This window comes from Mirounga angustirostris, unplaced genomic scaffold (genome assembly GCF_029215605.1).
Source record: "Mirounga angustirostris isolate CCGP_5_RB_7025 unplaced genomic scaffold, mMirAng1.0.hap1 SCAF_1, whole genome shotgun sequence".
In the NCBI taxonomy this organism is placed as follows: domain Eukaryota; kingdom Metazoa; phylum Chordata; class Mammalia; order Carnivora; family Phocidae; genus Mirounga; species Mirounga angustirostris.
Window position 1 is genome coordinate 213,002,024 of NW_026991709.1, and position 22,544 is coordinate 213,024,567.

Sequence of the window (22,544 nt, forward strand, 5' to 3'; positions counted from 1 at the left end):
AAATAAATAAAATTTAAAAAGAAGTACAATTTACCTTTTAAAAAAAAGTAGTATATGTAATCTGATCCCATGTATAATATTGGACATTCGTGTTATTATTTTTTTGAGCAATTTCTACACCCAACAGGGGCTCGAATTCACAACCCTGAGATAAAGAGTCGCATGCTCCACTATCTAAGCTAGCCAGGTACCCTGACGTTTGTGTTATTATTTTTTTAAAGATTTATTAATTTTAAAGAGAGAGAGAGCATGAGAGAGCACAAGTAGGGGGAGGAGCAGAGAGTGGGAGAAAGAAAGTCCTCAAGCAGACTCCCTGTTGAGCACGGATCCCAACATGGGGCTCGATCCCATGACGTATGAGATCATGGCCTGAGCCGAAACCAAGAGTCAGCCGCCTAACTGACTGAGCAACCCAGTCGCCCCACATTCATGTCATTATTAAAAATTAAAAGTAGCCATACAATTTGACCTGACAATTTCACTTTTAGGAATTTATTCCATAGAGATGTATTCTTATATAAGTCCCAAGCTCTGCATTGGTAAATTTGGAAGTGTGTGATTTGTGGAAAAATTTGTGCTGGGTGTTCCAAGAGGTGGCAAGCCTCACAGAATCCTTAGCATTATCACAGGGTGGTAAAGACGAATTGTTCCCTCATATCTGTCCCTCTGCCAGTAATAAGACTTCTTATTGTAAGCTGGACACGCCCTCCTAGAATAAAGACTACATTTCCCAGATTCCCTTGCATCTAGGTATGGTCATGTGACTACATTCTGGCCAATGATGATAGTGATATTTACACTCCTTTTCCCTTTCCTCTTTCCTTCTTCCTATTGGCTGCAATGTGGACCTGTGGTGCACCATCTCGGGCCACGAGGGTGAGGGCAATACTCCAGGGAGGATGAAGCAAAAAGATAGAAGGATCTTGAGATGTTGATGGCAATATGTTTGTTACTGGTGCATTTTACAGATACACTGTGTATATGTAGTACGGTACGTGTTACATACAAAGAACACGTGCAGTGTAGAATATACAGACATACACAGGTGTGTGTGTATGTGTGCACACGTAAACATATGCACGTGTGTATGTGCACACGTGCATATATGTGCATGCAAACCTGTGTTTATGCATGCACTGTAGGGATGTGTGTCTGTGCATATATAGATACATACATGCGTATGCATACATAGAGAGAGAGGAAGGGGGAGGGAGAGAGGGCGGGAGGAAGGTTTGCTTTAAGGAATTTGCTTATGCCACTGTGGAAATGCAAGTCCAAAATCTGCAGGCTGGGGACCCAAGGAGGAGCTGCCATCTCAATTCAGATGCGAAGACCATCAGCTTGTGGAATTCCTTCTTGCTTGGGGGAGATCAGTCTTTTTGCTTTATTCAGGCCTTCAACTGATTGGATGAGGCCCATTACATTAGGGAGAGCAAGCTGCTTTACTTAACAGTCCACTGACTTAAGTGTTAATTTCATCCAAAAACACTTTTTTTTTTTTAAGATTTTTTAATTTACTTACTTGAGAGAGAAAACGCACAAGCAGGGGGAGCAACAGAGGGAGAGGGAGAAGCAGGCTCCCCACTGAGCAGGGAACCTGATGCGAGGCTCGAGCCCAGGACCCCAGGACCCCAGGATCATGATCTGAGCCGAAGGCAGACGCTTAACCTACTGAGCCACCCAGGCGCCCCATCCATAAACAACGTAAGTGTATAATGAGTTTTCATATCACCATATTCTAATTTTAAAACATTTCTATCACCCTAAAAAGAAACCCAATAGTCCTTAGCCATGGCTCCCCATTCCTCCTCCCCCAACCCCTGTTAATCGCTAACCCACTTTCTGTCTCTGTGGATTTGTCTGTTGTGGACGTTTCTTACAGATTGAATCACGTGCTATATGACCTTTATGTTGCTTCTCTCACTGAACATCATGTTTTCAAGGTCCAGCCACATTATAGTGTGTGCCAGTGCTTCCCTCCCCTTTAGGGCATAATAATATTTCAGTGTGCTGGGGGGGGGCGGGGCACATTTGTTTATTCCTAAGCCCCAGGATCTCCTGCCTGGACCAGGGCAATCGCCAGGGCCCTCTGCTGCCCCTATTCTGTCGTCCCCGCAGCAGCCACCAGAGGGCACCAGCAAGCACCCGAGGCAGACGCCGCACTCCTCTACCCACAGCCTTCCAGGACTCCCACCTCTCCAGGGGGGAAAGCCCCAGTACTCCCAGTGGCTGCCAAGGCCCTGCCAGACCCGCCCCATCCCCTCCCTGTCCTCTCCCTCTCCCTCACTCTGCTCCAGGCACAGGGCCTCCTCACTGTTCCTTCAGCACTCCAGGCATGGTCCTGCCCCAGGACCTTTGCACATGCTGCCCCCCCAACCTGGAATTCCCTTCCCCCAGACACCCACATTGCTCTGCCCCTGATCTTCAGGTCTCTGCTCTTCTAAGTCCTTATACATATGAAATCTGTACCACCATCTGACCCCAGTGCTCCCAGCCCCTAATCCTATTTCAGCTTCCTCCACAGCACTTCTCACCATCTGACATATCATATACTGTATTCATGTTTCTCCCTGCCATGTCCCACTAGAATATAAGCCCCACCAGGACAGGGATGATGGTTCCGTGTCCCCAGCACCTCAGTCAATGTCTGGTAGATAGGAGGTGCTCACTAGATACATGCAGGATAGATGAATATCATCCACACTCCAAAAATTTAGAGATTATCTATCTATCTATCTATCTATCTATCTATCTATCTATCTATCTATTTATTTACGTTTAGCAATCTCTACCCCAAACGTGGGGCTCGAACTCATGACCTTGAGATCAAGACTCACATGCTCTGCTGACTGAGCAGAGCCCCTAGAGCACATTATTAAAAAAAAAAAAAGGTTGCATAATAGGTTTTTGCTCCATCTCAGCACTGTAAACATTCAGGACCTGATCATTCTCTAAAGTGCGGCTCTGCTGGGCACTGTGGGGCGTCCTAAGCACTGGGGGTGTTGAGCAGCATTCTTGGTCCCCACCCACTTGATGCCAGGAACACCCCCATTTATGACAACTACAGATGTCCCCAGACATGGCCCAGTGCCCTGTGGGGGACAGAATGGTTCCTGGGTGCTACTACTGATTCAGGGCGAGGGTTATCCATCCCCGTTTACAAATGAGACTTACAGCAAGCATGCTGTACATAAGGTTCTTCTTCACTGGGGTCTCTACTCATATGCTCCCCTATACTCTGGGGGAACCACACATCCCAGGGTCCTGGGAGAAGCCTGGCTTACAGTCATCCTGGTACCATGAAATTAACATTCGTTTTGCTTTCAAAATCATCCTGGTTTGCACTTTGGTGGATGGATGCATCCACTGGAGCTGGAATCAGGCATGGTGTATGACTCAGCAATTCCACTCTGCGGTATGTACCCAACAGAAATGCTGTTGGGACATGTGCTAGAATGTTCCATAGCGGCGTTAGTCTTGACTGCCCGAAACTGGAAACAGCCCAAATACCCACCAATAGGGAAAGGGACAAATACGTTGTGCCAGGGTCTCAAAAGGAAAAACAGCATTGGGAGTAGGCCATGCTGCATGATTGAACACATACAAAATTCACAAACAGCACCCCATTAATCTAGTGTCATTAGAAGACATGATGGTGGTTTTTTGGGGTGGTAGTGACTGGAAGAGACATGGTGGCATTTCTAGTGTATCTGAGGGCTGGTCACAGTCCATATTTTAAAGATTTATCTATTTATTTATTTTGAGAGCGAGAGCAAGCATGCTTGGCAGGGGGAGGGGGGAGGGGGTGAGAATCTCAAGCAGACTCCCCGCCAAGTCTGCGGAGCTCTATTCCCAGGACCCTGAGATCATGACCTGAGCCGAAATCAAGGGTCAGATGCTTAACCCACTGAGCCCCACAGTCTGTATTTTAATCTCCATGTTGGTTACCATGGTGTGCTTAGTTTCTGAAAGCCATCAGATTTTTTGCATTTGATTTATGCCCTTTCTGTATATTGGTTAAACTTCAATCACAACTTTGCCAACATAAAGTGTTCCTGTTTGGATGATAAATCATAGGGACACCCTTCTCCTAGAGCAGGGGATGGCAAACTGCCACCCCCTGCCCAGATCCACCCTACTGCCTGTTTTTGTATGCCCCAGGAGCTAAAAGTGGTTTTTACATTTTTAAAACAAGATTATTTATTTTGAGAGAGAGCGCGAGAGCGCACGCACATGCGAGAGACAGCGCGTGCGTGAGACCAAAGGGTGGGGGAGGGAGGAGGGGAGGAGGGGAGGAGGGGCAGAGGGAGAGGGAGAAAGCAAACTCTGTGCTGAGCGTGGAGCCCCACGCAGACACAATTTCACAACCCTGAGATCATGACCTGAAACCAAGAGTCGGATGCTCAACCGACTGAGCTACCCAGGCTACCCACGGGTAACAAATTTTAAGAGTCACCTCCTCCAGGCAGCCCTCCCTGATCCTCCCAGGCTAGATCATAGCCCTCCTCTGTTCGGCTATCTCCTTTGCTTAGTCTATCTCTCCTTCCAAGCCCAATTTGAAAGGTTCAATTTGTGCAAATATGTGATCAACTATTTCCTCCAGCTGGTCAGCTCCCCGAGGGCAGGGAATCTCCCAGGAGATAACTGAAGAAACCTAGGAGCTCCTGGTCTGAGGGATGTGAAGAATTCCAGGCAAAAAGGTGGAGCCAGGCTGCACAGCTGATGGGTGTGTTGGCGGGTGGGGAGGGGTGCGGCCCCTGGAAAGTCCCCAGGCTGGAGGTCGTAGGGGCAGCTTAAAAACAAAGAAATGCAAAATGGTTTGCCTAGAGCTCTAATCAAGTCCCTAAGGGCGTGTTGGGTGTCCTCACGGAAGTGGAGCCCAGAAGAGATGGTTCCCTTTACTTGTCCTCCCAGATTCTCAGTGTAAGCCTCTGTAACCTGGGGCGTCACGGCTGCTACGGCGAAACCCCTCTGAAGGGGAGAAGCGAGTCTGTCTTTTCCTTAAAGCCTCTGCAGAGTTCAGCGACCCTGGACTCTTCCTCTGCTTCTCTCTCTCTCTCTGTCTCTCATGAATAAATAAATAAAATCTTAAAAAAAAAAAATTTGATGTCTTGGGGCTCCTGGATGTCTCAGTCGGTTAAGCATCCCGTCTTTGGCTCAGGTCGTGAATCCAGCCCTGCCCTTGGAGTCCCTGCTCGGTGGGGACTCTGCTTCTCCCTCTCCCTCTGACCCTCCCCCCTGCTCATGCTTTCTTGCACTCACTCTCTCTCTCAAATAAATAAATAAAATCTTCAAAAAATTTTAAAAATAAAAATTTGATGTCTTGTTTATCATGGACGTTTTTGCATTCACTTGGATTTTTTAAAAGTGGTGTTAAAAAAAAGTAGTGTTAAAACATTAACCCGGTGATTGAGGTTTGCTTTTTTTTTTTTTTAAGATGGTTTACTGTGGCTTAATAACAAAACACTACACAGTGGGGGCTTAATATTTGTCTTCCAGTTCTGGAGGCCGAAAGTCCTGAGGTCGAGGTATCGGCAGGGCTGGTTCTCCTGAGGCCTCTCTTGTTGGCTTTCAAATGGCCATCTTCTTGCTGTGTCCTCAACATGGTCTTCACTCTGCGTCCTAATCCAACCAATAGGACTGCTGTCACATCGGATGAGGGCCTGCTGTAGTGACCTCATTACAACATTACCCCCTAAAAACCTTATCTCCAAATACACTCAAATTCTGAGGTACCGGGGGTTAGGACCTCAGTATATTATTTTGGGGGGGGACATAATTCAGCTCATAACAGGAGTAAATCCTTTTTTTTTTTAAACAGGAGTAAACTCTTAAGAAGGGAATACTGTGTACTAGGTATTATTTTCTTCAAGCCTCACAAGAGCCAGCCCCATAATCAAATAGGTTCTGTAATTATTTAATATTTTACATGCAAAATCTGGAGCTCAGAGAGGTTAAGTAACATGCCCAAGGTCACACAGTCAGGGAGGGCAGGACCAGAATTTATTTATTTTTTTCAAAAGATTTTATTTATTTATTTGTCAGAGAGAGAGCACAAGCAGGGGGAGCGGCAGGCAGAGGGAGAAGCAAACTGGCAAGCAAGGAGCCCGATGCAGGACTGGATCCCAGGACCCTGGGATCATGACCTGAGTCTAAGGCAGACACTTAACCGACTGAGCCACCCAGGCGCCCCCAGAACCAGAATTTAAACTCACCATGTCTAGCTTCAGTTAACCAGATCTGAAACATGTCCAGGTAATAGCCATGGGGCAGATTTGCTCCCCGATTAAACCATGTTGTCTTTTTTTTTTTTTTTTTTAAAGGCTGACACCAGCTTTATCTTTTTTTTTTTTTTAAAGATTTATTTATTTATTTATTTGAGAGCGAGAATGAGAGAGAGCATGAGAGGGGGGAGGGTCAGAGGGAGAAGCAGACTCCCTGCCGAGCAGGGAGCCCGATGTGGGACTCAATCCCGGGACTCCAGGATCATGACCTGAGCCGAAGGCAGTCGCTTAACCAACTGAGCCACCCAGGCGCCCCATGTTGTCTTTTTTTTATTGTGGTAAAATATACATAACATTTATAATTTTTTTTAAAGATTTTATTTACTTATTTGGCAGAGAGAGACACAGTGAGAGAGGGAACACAAACAGGGGGAGTGGAAGAGGGAGAAGCAGACTTCCCGCAGAGCAGGGAGCCCAATGCGGGGCTTGATCCCAGGACTCTGGGATCACGACCTGAGCCCAAGGCAGACACTCAACGACTGAGCCACCCAGGCACCCCATAACATTTATAATTTTTTTTTTAACATTTATAATTTTAACCATTTTTAAGTATACAGTTTGGTTCACTAAGTATTCACAATTTTTTTAAAAATATTTTTTGTTTATTTATTTGACAGAGTGAGACACAGCGAGAGAGGGAACACAAGCAGGGGGAGTGGAAGAGGGAGAAGCAGGCTTCCCGCAGAGCAGGGAGCCCGACGTGGGGCTCGATCCCAGGACCCTGGGATCATGACCTTAGCGGAAGGCAGACGCCCAACGACTGAGCCACCCAGGCGCCCCTCTTTTTTTTTTTTTTAAATATTGTATTTATTTATTTGAGGAAGAGAGCGCGAGCACAAGCAGGGGGAAGGGCAGAGGGAGAGAGAGAATCTCAAGCAGACTCTGTACTGAGCTTGGAGCCAGGCGCCGGGCTCGATCTCACAACCCTGAGCTCATGACCTGAGCCGAAATCAAGAGTCAGACACTTAACCGACTGAGCCACCCAGGCGCCCCAGGTATTCACACTCTTGTGCAACCACCCCCACCCTCCGTCTCCAGAACTTTCCATCTCCCCACACGGAGACTCTGTCCCCATGAAGCACGGACTCCCCACCCCCTGCCCCAGCCCCAGCTCCCACCCTCTCTTCTCTGTCTTTGTGGACGGGATTCCCTCTGGGGACCTTCTGGGAGTGGGGTCCTGCAGGATGTGTCCCTCTGTGTCTGGCTCCTCTCACTGAGCACGGTGTCCTCAGAGTCCCTTCACCTCGTGGCAGGTGCAGGACTGTTCGTCCTTCCTAAGGCTGAAGAACCTTCCATTATGTGTATGCACTATTAAACCATGCCTTTCTGAGTCCCTTGGTTCTGAATCAGCTGTGAGACTTTGATCAAATCACTTAACTTCTCTGAGCCTCCGTTTTCTCCCACACAAAGGAGCTTAGCCAAAGCCCAAGGTGTGAAGAGGATTAAGTGAATTAATTGATTGAAAGGGTGGTGGCCGACATCCTATAAGCGCTCAACGAGCATCAAAAGGCAGATCCGAGGGGCATGCAATGGCGGCTGCTGGTCAGCAGGGGCCGCTGCCGTCGCCTCCTGGACATCCCAGCCTCTGGGCTGGCGCATGCGCAGCTCAGCCTCCCTGCAGAGGTGACTTTTTTTCTCATGGTTCTTCCCCACCCTTTACCCCGGCCTGTATTTATTATTGCAGACCCTGAACCCGCTGTGGATGCTTTCGCTCTCTGCTGAAGCCCAACTCCTTCCACAGGCTTCTGCTAAACGTGGGTCTGGGGATAGCGCTGGGGACAGGTACCCTGTCAATACCTGGTTCCATCTCTGCAGCTGAGGGACAGAACACCTCTCCATAAAGGGTAACAGTGGATGGAAGGACTTAAATCTCACTATTCTCCTTATTCAATTTACACGAAATTGAATTTTCGTAATAAGCATTCTATTCATTTGAGAGGAAATTGACTCACCTTTTGATGAAAACCTTCGCTTTTCATCAATGAAATGCCCCAATTTGCAAGGAAGTGCTGGGAAGTGCCTGATATGGAGCCCAGTACACAGTGGGAGCTCAATACACTTAAAGATTAAAATTTATTTATTTTATTTATTTTTATTTTTTTAAAGATTTTATTTATTTGCGAGAGAGAGAATGAGAGGCAGAGAGCATGAGAAGGAGGAGGGTCAGAGGGAGAAGCAGACTCCCTGCTGAGCAGGGAGCCCGATGCGGGACTCCATCCCAGGACTCCAGGATCATGACCTGAGCCGAAGGCAGTCGCTTAACCAACTGAGCCACCCAGGCGCCCAAAGATTAAAATTTATTAAGAATGGGGGCGCCTGGGTGGCTCGGTTAAGCGACTGCCTTCAGCTCAGGTCATGATCCTGGAGTCCCGGGATCAAGTCCCCCATCGGGCTCCCTGCTCAGCAGGGAGTCTGCTTCTCCCTCTGACCCTCCCCCCTCTCGTGCTCTCTCTTTCATTCTCTCTCTCAAATAAATAAATAAAATCTTTAAAAAAAATAAAATTTATTAAGAATGGGAAACTGGATACCCATCTGCTGAAAATGTGTCCTTCAGGGGCCCCTGGGTGGCTCAGTTGGTCAAGCGTCTGCCTTTTCAGCTCAGGTCATGATCTCAGGGTCCTGGGATTGAGCCCTGCAGCAAGTGGGGAGACCGCTTCTCCCTCTTCTTCTGCTGCTCCCCCTGCTTGTGCTCTTTCACCCCTCTCTCTCTTTCTGTCAAATAAATAAATAAAATCTTAAAAAAAACAAACCAAAAAACCCATGTCCTTCAAATGGCTCATACATTTGCCTTGTAAAAATTAACCTCAAATGTGTCATGAACACAGATGTAGGTGTTTAAAGCCCCCGAATTAACCCTCAGTGTAAATGCTATCAGGGCTGGACAGTGCTTTACAAAGCAAAATGTGCAAGCATTTGTGGGAATGAGGAGTGCACAGGCTTAGAGTTCAGATTCCAACTTGCATTGCTTTTGGCAGATGCGTATCTCCCCTTCTCCCAGCGGGGGGGGGGGCGGGGGGGGGCAGGGAGGGCAATGTAGTCCCTCTCCTTTTGACAGCCTGAGTGTAGGGGAAGATTTACCTTAGGGTGTTTTTTTTTGTGCTAATATCATTCATGGGGGCACCTGGATGGCTCAGTTAGTTAAGCGACTGCCTTCGGCTCAGGTCATGATCCTGGAGTCCCGGGATCGAGTCCCGCATCGGGCTCCCTGCTCAGCGGGGAGTCTGCTTCTCCCTGTGATCCTTCCCCCTCTCATGCTCTCTCTCTCTGTCTCATTCTCTCTCTCAAATAAATAAATAAAAATCTTTAAAAAAAAAAAAAAAGAATATCATTCATGGATGATACAAGAAAGACGTCCTAAGAGCCTACTATGTACCAAGCATCGAGCTTGGCTCTTTATAAAGAATAAAAATACTGGGCGCCTGGGTGGCTCAGTTGGTTAAGCGACTGCCTTCAGCTCAGGTCATGATCCTGGAGTCCCGAGATCGAGTCCCGCATCGGGGCTCCCTGCTCGGCAGGGAGTCTGCTTCTCCCTCTGACCCTCCTCCCTCTCATGCTCTCTGTCTCTCATTCTTTCTGTCTCAAATAAATAAATAAAATCTTTAAAAAAAAGAAAAAAAGAATAAAAATGCTGAATGGAATGCCATTTTGTTCCCTCAAGCCAAAGATCTGAGATACAATAGTTTGTTAGGGTCAGATTAGGACACAAATGCAAAATAGACTTGTGAACCTCCGGCTAGAGAGGAAATGAAATAGAAAATGAGATTGCACCTGGAAAGTGCTGAGCCCCGTGCCTGAGACACGGCAAACCATGTCCCTTAAATAAATGTTGTATTAATAGCAGTGATAGCTAATTAAAATAGCTGACATGTATTGAGTGCTGTGTCAGGCGCAGAGCTAATCTCTTTGGATGTATTTTTTTTTTTTTCCTTTGGAGGTATTTAGTTAATCTTACTGTCCCTCAGTGAGGCAGTAATGATTACCCCATTTTACAGGTGAAGAAACTGATGCACAGAAGAATCTAAGTACCTAGTGTAAGAACAGGTAGAGTGGGGGAGATAGTAAGGTGTTTTGTTTATCGTTATAGCAACTACGCTTATAGCAGGCAATTCCTGGTACAGTAGATGACCAATCTATCTTTCTGGGATAAATGAGTGATTAATACCTGCCTTCAAAAAAGGTTTTTATCTTGAAATAATTATAAGGCAGATGGTTGCAAAAATAGTACAGAGAGGTCTCGAGGATCCTCGCTCCACCTTCCCCCAGCGGTTTCATCTTACATAATAGCAAAACCAGAAAATGGGCTGTGGTACAATCCGCAGACCCTTCTCCCACTGTAAAGTACTTTTCACAGAAGTGTTTGTCATCGTGCAAGCGGATGTAGCGGCCACGATTAATACTCTCAGCTAAAACGGCGCTTCTCGCCCAAGGCACCTGAGCATTGCATTCCGGCAGCTTGCACCCAGCTCGGGGTCGACCACCGCCCCCGAGAAATCCCGCAGCCCCACCGTCGCCTGAAGGGTTAACCGGAGGAGCCCGTCCTTGCGCCTGCGCGGGGCGTTGCTTGTCGCCCCGCCCCCGCAGCGCGGTCAGATGACCCGCCCAACCGGCTTCTGCCTATAAAAGGCCGGGTGTTGACGTCAACGTTCTCTTCCGCCGTCGTCGCCGCCATCCTTGGCGCGACTCGCCTCGCTCGGGTCTGTCTGGGAGAATCCACCGCCATCCGCCACCATGGTGAGCAGCGCCGACCGGCTGGCGGCCTGGGTGGGCGGCGGGGGCCCCGCCGGACCGGCGCTCCCGGGTCTGGAGCGCTGGGGCCGCCCGGACCTGGAGGAGACATGGCGGCACCGGCGGCCCGGGGGGGAGAAGCGGCCGCCGCCATGTCTGCGCGTCGCGCCGTCCGCCGAGCCCCTGCCCCGCTTCCGGGGGCGCCGGCGCCTCGCGGGACCCCGGGCCGGGGCTGGGGCAGAGGCGGGGCGGGGGGGTTATGATGATGTGGCAGACGCTGTAAGGGCGGGCGCCGTGTGGGGAGCGGGGCGCGCCGAGCCGCCTTATGTAACGCGCGGGGCGCGAGCTGGGCTCGGTTTTCTGTCGGCTGCCGTGGGTGGGAGGACGGGGGTGGGCTCGCCGGGGAAGGGCTTGCGCCCCGCGCGTCGCGCCTGCGGACCGCTGACAGCGGAGCCAGCGAATGGAGGCTGGCGCCCGTGGGGGCAGCGCGAGCTCCCCGCCCCCGCCGGTGGCCCCGCCTGACCCCCAGTGGAGGGGTGACCTTGGATTGCGCAGACGGCCTCGCTCGCGGGAAGCCCGGGAGGATCCAGCGGCGGGATGGGTTTGGGGGGGGGAGCCCCTTCCCTCCCGCAGCCGTAACTGGGCTGCCGAGGCCTCCGACGCGCGTATGCCCTCGGAAAGCTGGTGTCACCCCTGACACTTGGTCCCCAGCCCCCATCTGGGTCGCCGCGTCTGGCGACAAGTAGAAGCGGGGTTCCCGGAGGGGGCAAGTGGCGTTTTTAAGGGGGTGTCAGCCGCCAGGTGGAGGTCAGACGGCCCGCTCCTGGCTGGGGCCTTCGCAGTCTTGATCGAAGTGCCAAGGCCGACCGGGCTGCCCTGAGCCGCCGCCTCCTGCCGTCCAGGTGAACTTCACGGTAGACCAGATCCGGGCCATCATGGACAAGAAGGCCAACATCCGAAACATGTCCGTCATCGCCCACGTGGACCACGGCAAGTCCACGCTGACGGACTCGCTGGTGTGCAAGGCCGGCATCATCGCCTCCGCCCGCGCTGGGGAGACCCGCTTCACCGACACCCGGAAGGACGAGCAGGAGCGCTGCATCACCATCAAGTCAACGTGAGCCAGCGCTGGGGTCCTGGGGAGAGCTGGGGGGGGGTGTTCAATTCACCCAGGTCTGGGATGCGTGGGGAGCCAGACCGCAGGCAGTACCACGGTCCTGGGGCTGCTGGGGAGGTGATTGGAGCACCTCGGGGCTGGGGTTTTGAACTGGGAGGGAGAATGCGGTTCAGTCTCACGAGGGGAAGGTGCAGCCAGCCGGTGAGGCACAGTGATGCTTGGTGTTGGGACCTGGGGAGCCTCGGAGAGGAAGGGGGTTAACCCAGCGGCCTCCCCGTGTCGGGGCCACGGTGTTCTTGGCGCTTTGGAGAAGTCGGGGGGTAATGCCACTGGCATCGAGACGCTGCCGAATATCGTGACCCGTATGTGGCCCACCCAGTGACAGTTTTTTTGGCTGTGTTGACAGAGTGAGCACCTGAAGCAGTGACCGTAGCTGCCTCTTATTTTTAGTTGGTCGTTTGTTTTGAGAGTTCAGTTGGGGGTAGTCTGAGGTTTTTGGGTTTTATTTTGTCACCTGGTCAATATTTGGAATCAGGTGTGTTGAACTTGGGAGTAACCAGAATGAAGGGGCTGGGCAGATGGTCTCCAAGGAGTTTTTCTTTTTAGGAGGTTTATTTGTTTGACAGAGACACAGCGAGAGAGGGAACACAAGCAGGGGCAGTGGGAGAGGGAGATGCAGGCTTCCCGCCGAGCAGGGAGCCCGATGCGGGGCTGGATCCCAGGACCCCGGGATCACGACCTGAGCCGAAGGCAGACGCTTAACGACTGAGCCACCCAGGCGCCCCATGAGGAGCTGCTTTTTGCAGCTGGTACTACTAGGGAGGTGGGCCTCCCTGGGTGAGGGCAAAGCTTCTTGCTTGGGTGGGATGGCTTTTGTGTGGGAAGCCTGAATTCTGTCTGTAGGGAGTAGTAATTAGCGAGGAGAGAAAATACCTCCCTGAGAGGGTTTAAAAGGCAGGAACCTAGGTTTATTCCAGGGGTTACGCTAAGGCAGTGGAGATGTGGCTTCCATCCACCCAACTTGCTCCAATCTCCTCAGGGCCATCTCCCTCTTCTACGAACTCTCGGAGAACGACTTGAACTTTATCAAGCAGAGCAAGGATGGCTCTGGCTTTCTAATCAACCTCATTGATTCCCCCGGGCACGTGGACTTCTCCTCGGAGGTGACTGCCGCCCTCCGTGTCACCGACGGTGCCTTGGTGGTGGTGGACTGTGTGTCTGGTAAGCAGTAGGTACCCGCGCGTGTAGTTAGGGTCCTGGGGCTGTCTCCCCCCCGCCCCCGCTGATGGAGACGCCTGTCCCCAGGTGTGTGCGTGCAGACAGAGACGGTGCTGCGACAGGCCATTGCTGAGCGGATCAAGCCTGTGCTGATGATGAACAAGATGGACCGGGCTCTGCTGGAGCTGCAGCTGGAGCCTGAGGAGCTCTACCAGACCTTCCAGCGCATCGTGGAGAATGTCAATGTCATCATCTCCACTTATGGGGAGGGCGAGAGTGGACCCATGGGCAACATCATGGTAGGTCATTTGCTTGCTGAAGTTGAGGGTCTTGGCCAGCTTGCTATTTGCCCCTGTGTTCCCAGTACTTTGTTCCATGTCTCCCTACGGGGAGACTCAATTCTTGCTCATACTGGAAGGGCTGTGACCTTCCTTGGTGTTAGGGTGCTGGCCCTGGGGACTATTGTGAGGCTAGGGTCTCTTGGAGACTCTTGGTAGTTCTGAAAGTGAATTTGCTGGGAATGTTTACCTATTAAAGATTTTACTTGACAGATGCATGGCGAGAGAGGGAACACAAGCAGGGGGTGTGGGAGAAGGAGAAGCATGCTTCCCGAGGAGCAGGGAGCCAGATGCGGGGCTCAATCCCAGGACCCTGGGATCATTACATGAGCCGAAGGCAGACGCTTAATCATCTGAGCCACCTAGGCGCCCCGAGCTGGGCTATTTTTAAAGCTGGTTTCACTTAGCACTTTTGGGGGAGCTGCAGGCTAGTGGGTGGTTCTGCCTGCTGACAGTGCTCTAAGGGTTAGTGTGTGTGTATCTTGCTGCCAGAGGGAATGGAGAAGAGTTGGGCCTTAAAAATGATGACTAAAATTTCTTCACTTTGACCTGATGGCTACTGAAGAAATCTGACGTCTGAGGCCCACAGTACTCAGGGACTGAGTGCTTTCTATGCAACTGTTTCCGCTCATAGCATTTTTTTGCTTTTGCAGATCGACCCTGTACTTGGAACTGTCGGCTTTGGGTCTGGACTCCACGGTTGGGCCTTTACCTTGAAGCAGTTTGCAGAGATGTATGTGGCCAAATTTGCTGCCAAGGGCGAGGGCCAGCTGGGGCCTGCTGAGCGGGCCAAGAAAGTGGAGGACATGATGAAGAAGCTGTGGGGTGACCGGTGAGCACCATAGGGGAGGTGCAGGCGCTCTCCGCACTACTTCTGCGCCTGGACGGGGATCAACTGGCAGTGGTGGGGACGGGGCTGGGGACCACCAAACGTCTGTAGGTTCCTTCTGTCCAGCTTGGTTTCCTTGGCCCATCTGGGTCTCTCCTGATCCTCCTACCGTAGTTGAGTTGGTGAATACTTCTCTGCCAGGTACTTTGATCCAGCCAACGGCAAATTCAGCAAGTCAGCCACCAGTCCTGATGGCAAGAAGCTACCACGGACGTTCTGCCAGCTCATCTTGGACCCTATTTTCAAGGTGAGCTGATGAGGGCATCGTGGATGTGCATCCCTAGGGCTGTCTGTCCTTGGGCCTGGAGGCTCCCGGAGGACCTGTTACCGATCTCCTGTGGTTGGGCAGAGCTGGGTTGAAAGGTAGGTGCTGGGGGAGGGGGAGGTAAGAGTGGTGGAGGTTCAGCCCCTAGGGCTCCACTCTGACAAGCTATCCACTGAGATTCCTGGGTGGAGGGGAGTGTGCCTCTCTGGCTGGGGGTTTGGTGGTGGGGAGAGGAGACTAAAAGTGGGGGTTTTGCTAGCAAGTTTTAAGTGTTTGTGGATTAGAACATGTTTGTTGTCTTGTAACAACCTCTTCTGTCTTTCCAAGACTTAGGCTGGCGAGGCCCTTCGTGCCTTGCTGTTACGGGAATTTTGTAGCCCTGCCCTTGCTTTGCTTATGGCTCAGGATTGTTGGGGAGGAAGCAGTCGCAGGCTTCCCAAACCCACTGCTATTTTTGTAATTTCTTAGGTGTTTGACGCTATCATGAATTTCAAGAAAGAGGAGACGGCAAAGCTGATCGAAAAGCTGGATATCAAGCTGGACAGCGAAGACAAAGACAAAGAAGGCAAACCACTTCTAAAGGTGACTGTGGGTGGGCCCTGTTGGGGGTACTTGCCGGCCCTGCCCTCTCGTGCGACAGTGGCTCTCAGTCGGAAGCTTCACCAGTCACAGCCCCATCCACCAGTGGACGTTCAGAAGACCTGTGGTGTTGGCCTCTCTGGGGGGAGCAGCTCAGAATCTAAGTGCGTCTTACTGTCATTTTGAGCAGGGGATTCTGAGGGCCATGGGTCTTGCCTGAGCTTTCCGTTTCCTTCCGTAGGCTGTGATGCGCCGCTGGCTACCAGCCGGGGACGCTTTGCTGCAGATGATCACCATCCATCTGCCTTCTCCCGTGACGGCCCAGAAATACCGCTGTGAGCTCTTGTATGAGGGGCCCCCGGACGACGAGGCAGCGATGGGTACGTGAGGTTCATCTATGATCTGGCTCTAGAGTGCTGGGCTCTGCCTCAAGAGCGGTCTGTGGCAGTGGTTGGAAGGCGCTGCTTATTGCTAAGTCCTGGGTCACGGTTCTGTAAGGGTGAGCTGCGAGGGAATCACATGTTCCCCTTTGGGGATTTTTCTCTTTTCAGGCATTAAAAGCTGTGATCCCAAAGGCCCCCTCATGATGTACATTTCCAAAATGGTGCCAACCTCCGACAAAGGTCGGTTTTACGCCTTCGGTCGTGTGTTCTCTGGGCTGGTGTCCACTGGCTTGAAGGTTAGGATCATGGGGCCAAACTACACCCCTGGGAAGAAGGAGGACCTGTACCTGAAACCCATCCAGAGGTAAGGCTCAGCAGTTCATGGGTATGTGCTGGGCTGGTCCGTATTCCACCCCACTCCCCACCTCTCCCCCACAGTGAGGGTGGCAGGATATGGTGTGGCCCGGAGAGGGTGAAGGAACTGTTACGGTGAAGGAGGGACTTGTCTGGATGAGCATGCCCGGAAGCAGTGGTCCGAGCCCTGGTTTGGACTTGGACACACACATCCCTAAGCTCGAGGTGCTGGCAGCGGTAGATCTGTCAGGTCCCCAGAGAGCCAGCGTGGACTTCAGAGGGCATGTGGTAGTGGTAGTCTCCGGGTGGGGGAAAGACTGACCCTCCACACACACAGCCCGGCTCCTTGGGGCCCTCAGGTTCCTGTGACACTCCAGGAAGCCCTGAGTGGGGTGTGGAGCCCCACAGGGGAGGTGGGAATGAGCAGGTAGATTTCAGCTTTGGTGTGCAAGAGCTGGGACTCCTTGTCATGGGAACTTGGGTTGCAAGGTGAAGTCAGGGACTGAAGCTCTAGGGGTGGGTTCACACCACCATTTCAGGCAGGCAGGACAGCCCCAGGCTCCAGAAGGAAGGAGTCCCTTTTTTGGCCATTTGGGGATTTGGTGTATTTTAATGCTTGTTCTGTCTCCCTCAGGACAATCCTGATGATGGGCCGTTACGTGGAGCCCATTGAAGATGTGCCTTGTGGGAACATTGTGGGTCTGGTGGGCGTGGACCAGTTTTTGGTGAAGACTGGCACCATCACTACCTTTGAGCATGCCCACAACATGCGGGTGATGAAGTTCAGCGTGAGCCCTGTCGTCCGGGTCGCTGTGGAGGCCAAGAATCCGGCTGACCTTCCCAAGCTAGTGGAGGGTCTGAAACGGCTGGCCAAGTCGGACCCTATGGTGCAGGTGGGTGGTGCCCTGACAGGAGGGAACCCTCCCTGCAGGAGTGTGGTTAGTTTATGGTCTATGGGGGGGCTTCTCAGAGTTAGGGATATTCAGATACTGGAAAGTCAGGTGTGTGCTGAGCACACACTCTTCCTGGCAGAGCAGCTGTGCAGCGAGGGGGTAGTTTGGTTTGGTTTTGTTTTGTTTTTTTTTTTAATATTTTTATTCGTCAGAGCACAAGCAGGGGGAGCAGCAGAGGGAGAGGGAGAAGTAGGCTCCTCAGAGCAAGGAACCCAATGTAGGACTCGATCCCAGGACCCTGGTATCATGATCTGAGCCGAAGGTTAGATGCTTAACAGACTGAGCCACCCAGGCGTCCCATAAGGGGGTAGTTCTTGCCCCGAAATCATTCAGTTCTTTTTCATAACATTAGATTTTTATGGGCTGTCTAGTGTAGATTGTTTTGGGAAATAATGCTGAGAACCAGCGCAAAAAAAAAACAAACCACATGAGAGCACTTACTGTATTGTGAGCCCTGAGTTACCCAAAATCCCCATTTTTGTGGAGTCTACCTTCTCCAACTGGAGGGAGCCTGCTTTCCACCCATTCCCTAGAATTTCTGGGGATTCCTGAATGTCTTGGGGTCAGTGCCCAGGGGCTAAGTCTTGGCCCCTTGCAGTGCATCATTGAGGAGTCCGGGGAGCACATCATCGCAGGGGCTGGTGAGCTGCACCTGGAGATCTGTCTGAAGGACCTGGAGGAGGACCATGCCTGCATTCCCATCAAGGTGAGGCCTGCTCCAGGCTCAGATGGCTGGAGGCCTGAGTAGAGACTGCATAGTCAAGGGTTTTTTGTTCTTTTTTATGTGTTTGTCATATAAAGTCTGTTATTAGGAAACGGATAAAATGTGCTGTCAGGAAACAGTTTACATACGTGTTCAAAATTTTTGAGGTTGCAGCGTGAAGGGTCTGCTGCTTTCCGGATGCTAAGAAATGTTAACAGAAGTTTCTGAAGATGGCAGATAGATCACTTAGGTTTCTATAGCTAGCCTCAGGTCTGGTTGTTGGGTGCCCTAGTTTTCATCTGGTCTTGTAAGGAGCTGGGTTTGCATCTGTGTATGATGCTATGCCCATGAGTCTGAACAGGAAGACCCTGTAAATGTTTTCTTGGGAGGTCGCTGCCTGGCCTGACCTTCATGCTTCCCTTGCAGAAATCTGACCCCGTAGTCTCCTATCGTGAGACTGTCAGTGAGGAGTCGAATGTGCTCTGCCTGTCCAAGTCCCCCAACAAGCACAACCGGCTGTACATGAAGGCTCGGCCCTTCCCTGACGGCTTGGCTGAGGACATTGACAAGGGTGAGGTGTCCGCCCGCCAGGAGCTCAAGCAGCGGGCCCGCTATCTGGCCGAGAAGTATGAGTGGGATGTGGCTGAGGCCCGCAAGATCTGGTGCTTCGGGCCCGACGGCACTGGCCCCAACGTCCTCACTGACATCACCAAGGGTGTGCAGTACCTCAATGAGATCAAGGATAGCGTGGTAGCTGGCTTCCAGTGGGCCACCAAAGAGGTGAGGGGACCACTCGGTGCCCAGCTGATGATGGATCAGCTGGCTGTTGGTTCTCAAACAGGCCAGGGAGGCTCACAACCTATTGGGGGATCTTGGGGTCACTTGTACTGGGTTCCCTGTGGGCGCAGTGGGGCTGTGGTCTTGCCTTCTGGGAAGGGAGTCCTAGGGAGGTTGCGCTGGGCGGGACGCAGCAGGTCAGTCTAGGTGGAGACCAGGAGGTGTTGGTGGAGAGCTATGTGATTTGTCCTGGAAGGAGGGGCTGCAGTCGTCGCAGGACATTGATGGTGGTCTCTGGCTCCTTCTGCAGGGGGCTCTGTGCGAAGAGAATATGCGTGGTGTGCGCTTCGATGTCCACGACGTGACCCTGCACGCGGACGCCATCCACCGCGGCGGGGGCCAGATCATCCCCACTGCCCGGCGCTGCCTCTACGCTAGTGTGCTGACCGCCCAGCCCCGGCTTATGGAGCCCATCTACCTTGTGGAGATTCAGGTAGGGAGGGCCGGTCCTGTTCTTTCTTACTGCTGCTCTTTTGCCCAGCAGTTGCTTATAATAGCCATTCTTGCCTGACAGTGTCCGGAACAAGTGGTTGGTGGCATCTACGGTGTCCTGAACAGGAAGCGGGGTCATGTGTTTGAGGAGTCCCAGGTGGCCGGCACCCCCATGTTTGTCGTGAAGGCCTACCTGCCTGTGAATGAGTCCTTTGGTAAGTTCCAGCTCGGTGCATCCCTCAGACACCCACTGTCTCTGGCCGTTGGTTCCAGGGCAGAGCCAGTAGTCTGACAGGCAGACTTGGTCCAGGATACATCCGGGTTTGCCTCTAGCAAGGCCGATGAGAGCTGTGGATGGAATCTGCAAAGTGCTGGCCTGGGCCCCGCCCATTTGGACGGCGGAGCAGCAGGGCTATGGAGGACGAGTTGGGTCTGCTCGATACGCAGCTCCCTGAAATGGTGGATTTGCAGGGGAAGAAAACCCTTGGATGTGTGACTTGGTGAAATGTTAAGGTCAAGGCCAGCAGAGCGGTTGGCCTGTAGCTCAGGTTCATGCTGTGGGTGAGCAGAGGGAGGCCCAGGAATGGCCAGCACTGGCTCCCTTACGAATTAGTGGGTTTTGAGCAAGGCTTGGGTGAGGTACAGGGTTAGGTTTAACATGTGGTCTGATTGAATTGACCCGGGTTCTGTGATGTGTGTGCCTGCGTTGTCCCCACCTCCTCCGAGGCTTGGCCATGGAGGTAGTGGGAACCAAGTCTCCTGAGCCTGCTAGTGAGCCCTGTCCCTCTCCACAGGCTTCACTGCTGACCTGAGGTCCAACACTGGTGGCCAGGCCTTCCCCCAGTGCGTTTTTGACCACTGGCAGATCCTGCCCGGGGATCCCTTCGACAACACCAGCCGCCCCAGCCAGGTGGTGGCCGAAACACGCAAGCGCAAAGGCCTGAAGGAAGGCATCCCGGCCCTGGACAACTTCCTGGACAAATTGTAGGCAGCCCTCCCCTGCAGCCCACCACCCTGGTGGGACTCAGCACAGCCCCTGTACCCGGCTGACGATCAACCACAGCAACAAGCCCTCGCATTCTCCATAACACCTCGAGACTGTCCACGGGGACGCTCCACCTGACAGGTTCTGGGGCCCACTCAGTGCCATCACTCAACGTGAACACTTGATGCCGTTTCTTTCGATATTTATTTCAAGATTTCAGAGGCAACAGAAATGCCCTGGTAGCAGGGACTTATTGGCCGGTGGGGGTGGGGGAGGCGGGATGGGACACTCAACACTTTTTTCCATTTCAGAAACTCAGATGTCAAAAAAAAAAACATAATGCATTAAGAGGTTTATTTGGGTAAATGGCCCGTAGTGGATTTTCCCCCGAGGGGGAAGGAACGAGCGGGTAGACCTTTCTCTTTGGACAGAAGCTAGAAGGCAGGAAACTGTGCGGTGTCACCGTGAGCACCTCCAGCTGTATTAGTGCCATTGGAATAATAAATTTGTTATGGTGGTGACCGTGTGTGTCCATGTGACTTCCTTGGTCCCGTCAGGCTGCAGCGGGCCTCCCGCATGCCGGTATCTCCACCGCTGGTGATAGCCGTGCAGAAGGTTCGACTTGACCGTGAAGTATCTTCGGATGTCAGGCCCAGGTACAGAGGCCCATCTGGCACACAGGGCTAGTCCACGTGATGGTGCCTCTTGCGCCTGCACTGTGTAGAGGTGGCCACACTGGCCCGTGGGGCTGCTGAGTGCTCGAGGTGCTCGAGGTGGGTCCTGTGCGACCAAGGGGTTTAATCTGTAACCTGGCATTTCACTACACTTCTGGAGTCTGATGGTGCTGGGGCTGCCATGTTGACGGTAGCTGGCTTGGACAACTCTGACTTCACTGTCAGGGAAAACCACAAAAGCAAGCCACCTGCCAGGCAAATTGTCTTAGCCAACCAGATTGGTTGTTCAGAAAAGTTAAAGCTGGGGGTTAAAAGTGACACACATACCTAAGAGATGTTTTTTAAGATTTTGCCAGAGCACAGGCCAGGGGGTTCATGACCTGAGCCGAAAGCAGACGCTTAACCGACTGAGCCACCCAGGCGTGTATTTTAACCATAAACATTTAATTCCAGACCTTGTCTTTCTACTTCGTCACTCTTCATCTTCTTTGGATAAACCACCACCAGAATGCATTGCTTCAACAGTGATGCTGCACTGTGGTGGATGCCGTTTTGGAAATTTGTGGGGGGACTTGGGTTGTTCACCGGCTTAGGGAGCCCCATTACCATTTAGAAGGCAGAAGCCAGGCAGGGATGATGGACGTCATGAAAGCACTGGACAGCTCCACCCATTTAAGAGTTGTCCCGTGTCTCCGACCCCCAGCATCTTCCAACAAAGGGTCATTCGGGTTCGAAAATGGTCTTTCGGAACCCGACATTGACACCCACGCTCAAGTACTTTTTTTTTTTTTAAAGATTTTTATTTGTCAGAGAGCGGGCACAAGCAGGGGGAGCAGCAGAGGGAGAGGGAGTAGCAGACTTCCCGCTGAGCAGGGAGCCCGATGCGGGGCTCGATCCCAGGACCCTGGGATCATGACCTGAGCCGAAGGTGGACGCTTAACGACAGTCACCCAGGCGTCCCCACACTCAAGTACTTTTTGCACTTTTTATAAACACTTACTTTTGAATACGTTTACAGACAAGTTGCAAAGGTGTTACAAAAGTATGCTAAGTGACCGTTTACTTGGTTATCACGGCTTCAGGATCCAATCGAGGATACCACATTGCATTTGGTTGTGCATTTTTATTTTTTTTAATTTTTTGGCTTTTTTTAAAGATTTTATTTGACAGAGACACAGTGAGAGAGGGAACACAAGCAGGGGGAGTGGGAGAGGGAGAAGCAGGCTCCCCACGGAGCAGGGAGCCCGATGGCGGGGGCTTGATCCCAGGACCTGGGATCATGACCTGAGCCAAAGGCAGACGCTTAACGACTGAGCCACCCAGGCGCCCCATAGTTGTGCATTTTTAATATCCAGTAATTTTGTCAAAAGATAGGGACTGTAAATTGGTAAGATGGAACTGTGCTTTAAGTTTTCAATTCTAAATTCTTCTCACTTCAGGTATTTGGCTTGCTAACACAGCACCTCTATGTCCGTGTGCATTTTCAGTTGTAAAATTCAAAAGGATTCCTTTGGTAGGGGCTGTCCTGACGACTTCATTATGTCTTGTTGTGCTTATCCCAAGCATCGATATGTTACAAGTATGTGCCTGTGTATGTTGCTCCTTATGTGTGTTTCCTTTTACTGATTTTTTTGTGTTACCCTTGTCTTTCTAGGCCAGTCGTTCACAACCTGTTTAGTCTCAGGACACCGGTACATTCTAATCATTATCAAGGACCCTAAAGACCCTTTTTGTTTAAATGGGTTTTATCTACTGATACTTACCATGTTTAGAAATTAAAATTGAGAGATAAAAATATAATTTTATTT

General features: G+C 51.6%; 1 protein-coding gene and 1 non-coding gene across 2 annotated transcripts; both read left to right on the forward strand.

Moving 5' to 3' along the window:
* Positions 1 to 10,863: 10,863 nt before the first annotated feature.
* EEF2 (eukaryotic translation elongation factor 2) lies at positions 10,864 to 20,583 on the forward strand. The gene is made up of 15 exons (XM_045863319.3): positions 10,864 to 11,015; positions 11,912 to 12,126; positions 13,166 to 13,347; positions 13,432 to 13,643; positions 14,336 to 14,514; positions 14,713 to 14,818; positions 15,305 to 15,418; positions 15,657 to 15,795; positions 15,967 to 16,162; positions 16,787 to 17,045; positions 17,704 to 17,811; positions 18,235 to 18,588; positions 18,896 to 19,078; positions 19,160 to 19,292; positions 19,872 to 20,583. Exons 1-15 carry the CDS (start codon positions 11,013 to 11,015, stop codon positions 20,063 to 20,065), a joined length of 2,577 nt encoding a protein of 858 aa, XP_045719275.1. The 5' UTR covers positions 10,864 to 11,012; the 3' UTR covers positions 20,066 to 20,583.
* LOC123835058 (small nucleolar RNA SNORD37) lies at positions 14,200 to 14,264 on the forward strand. Its single transcript, XR_006788615.1, has one exon. It is a non-coding gene; the product is annotated as a small nucleolar RNA SNORD37 (small nucleolar RNA).
* Positions 20,584 to 22,544: the final 1,961 nt, after the last annotated feature.

Excerpts from the sequence above, each read along its gene's own strand:
- EEF2 (XM_045863319.3), top strand. Across the intron at positions 13,348-13,431 it reads GGTGGTGGACTGTGTGTCTG|GTGTGTGCGTGCAGACAGAG; the intron begins GTAAGCAGTAGG and ends GCCTGTCCCCAG. Across the intron at positions 15,796-15,966 it reads GGACGACGAGGCAGCGATGG|GCATTAAAAGCTGTGATCCC; the intron begins GTACGTGAGGTT and ends TTCTCTTTTCAG.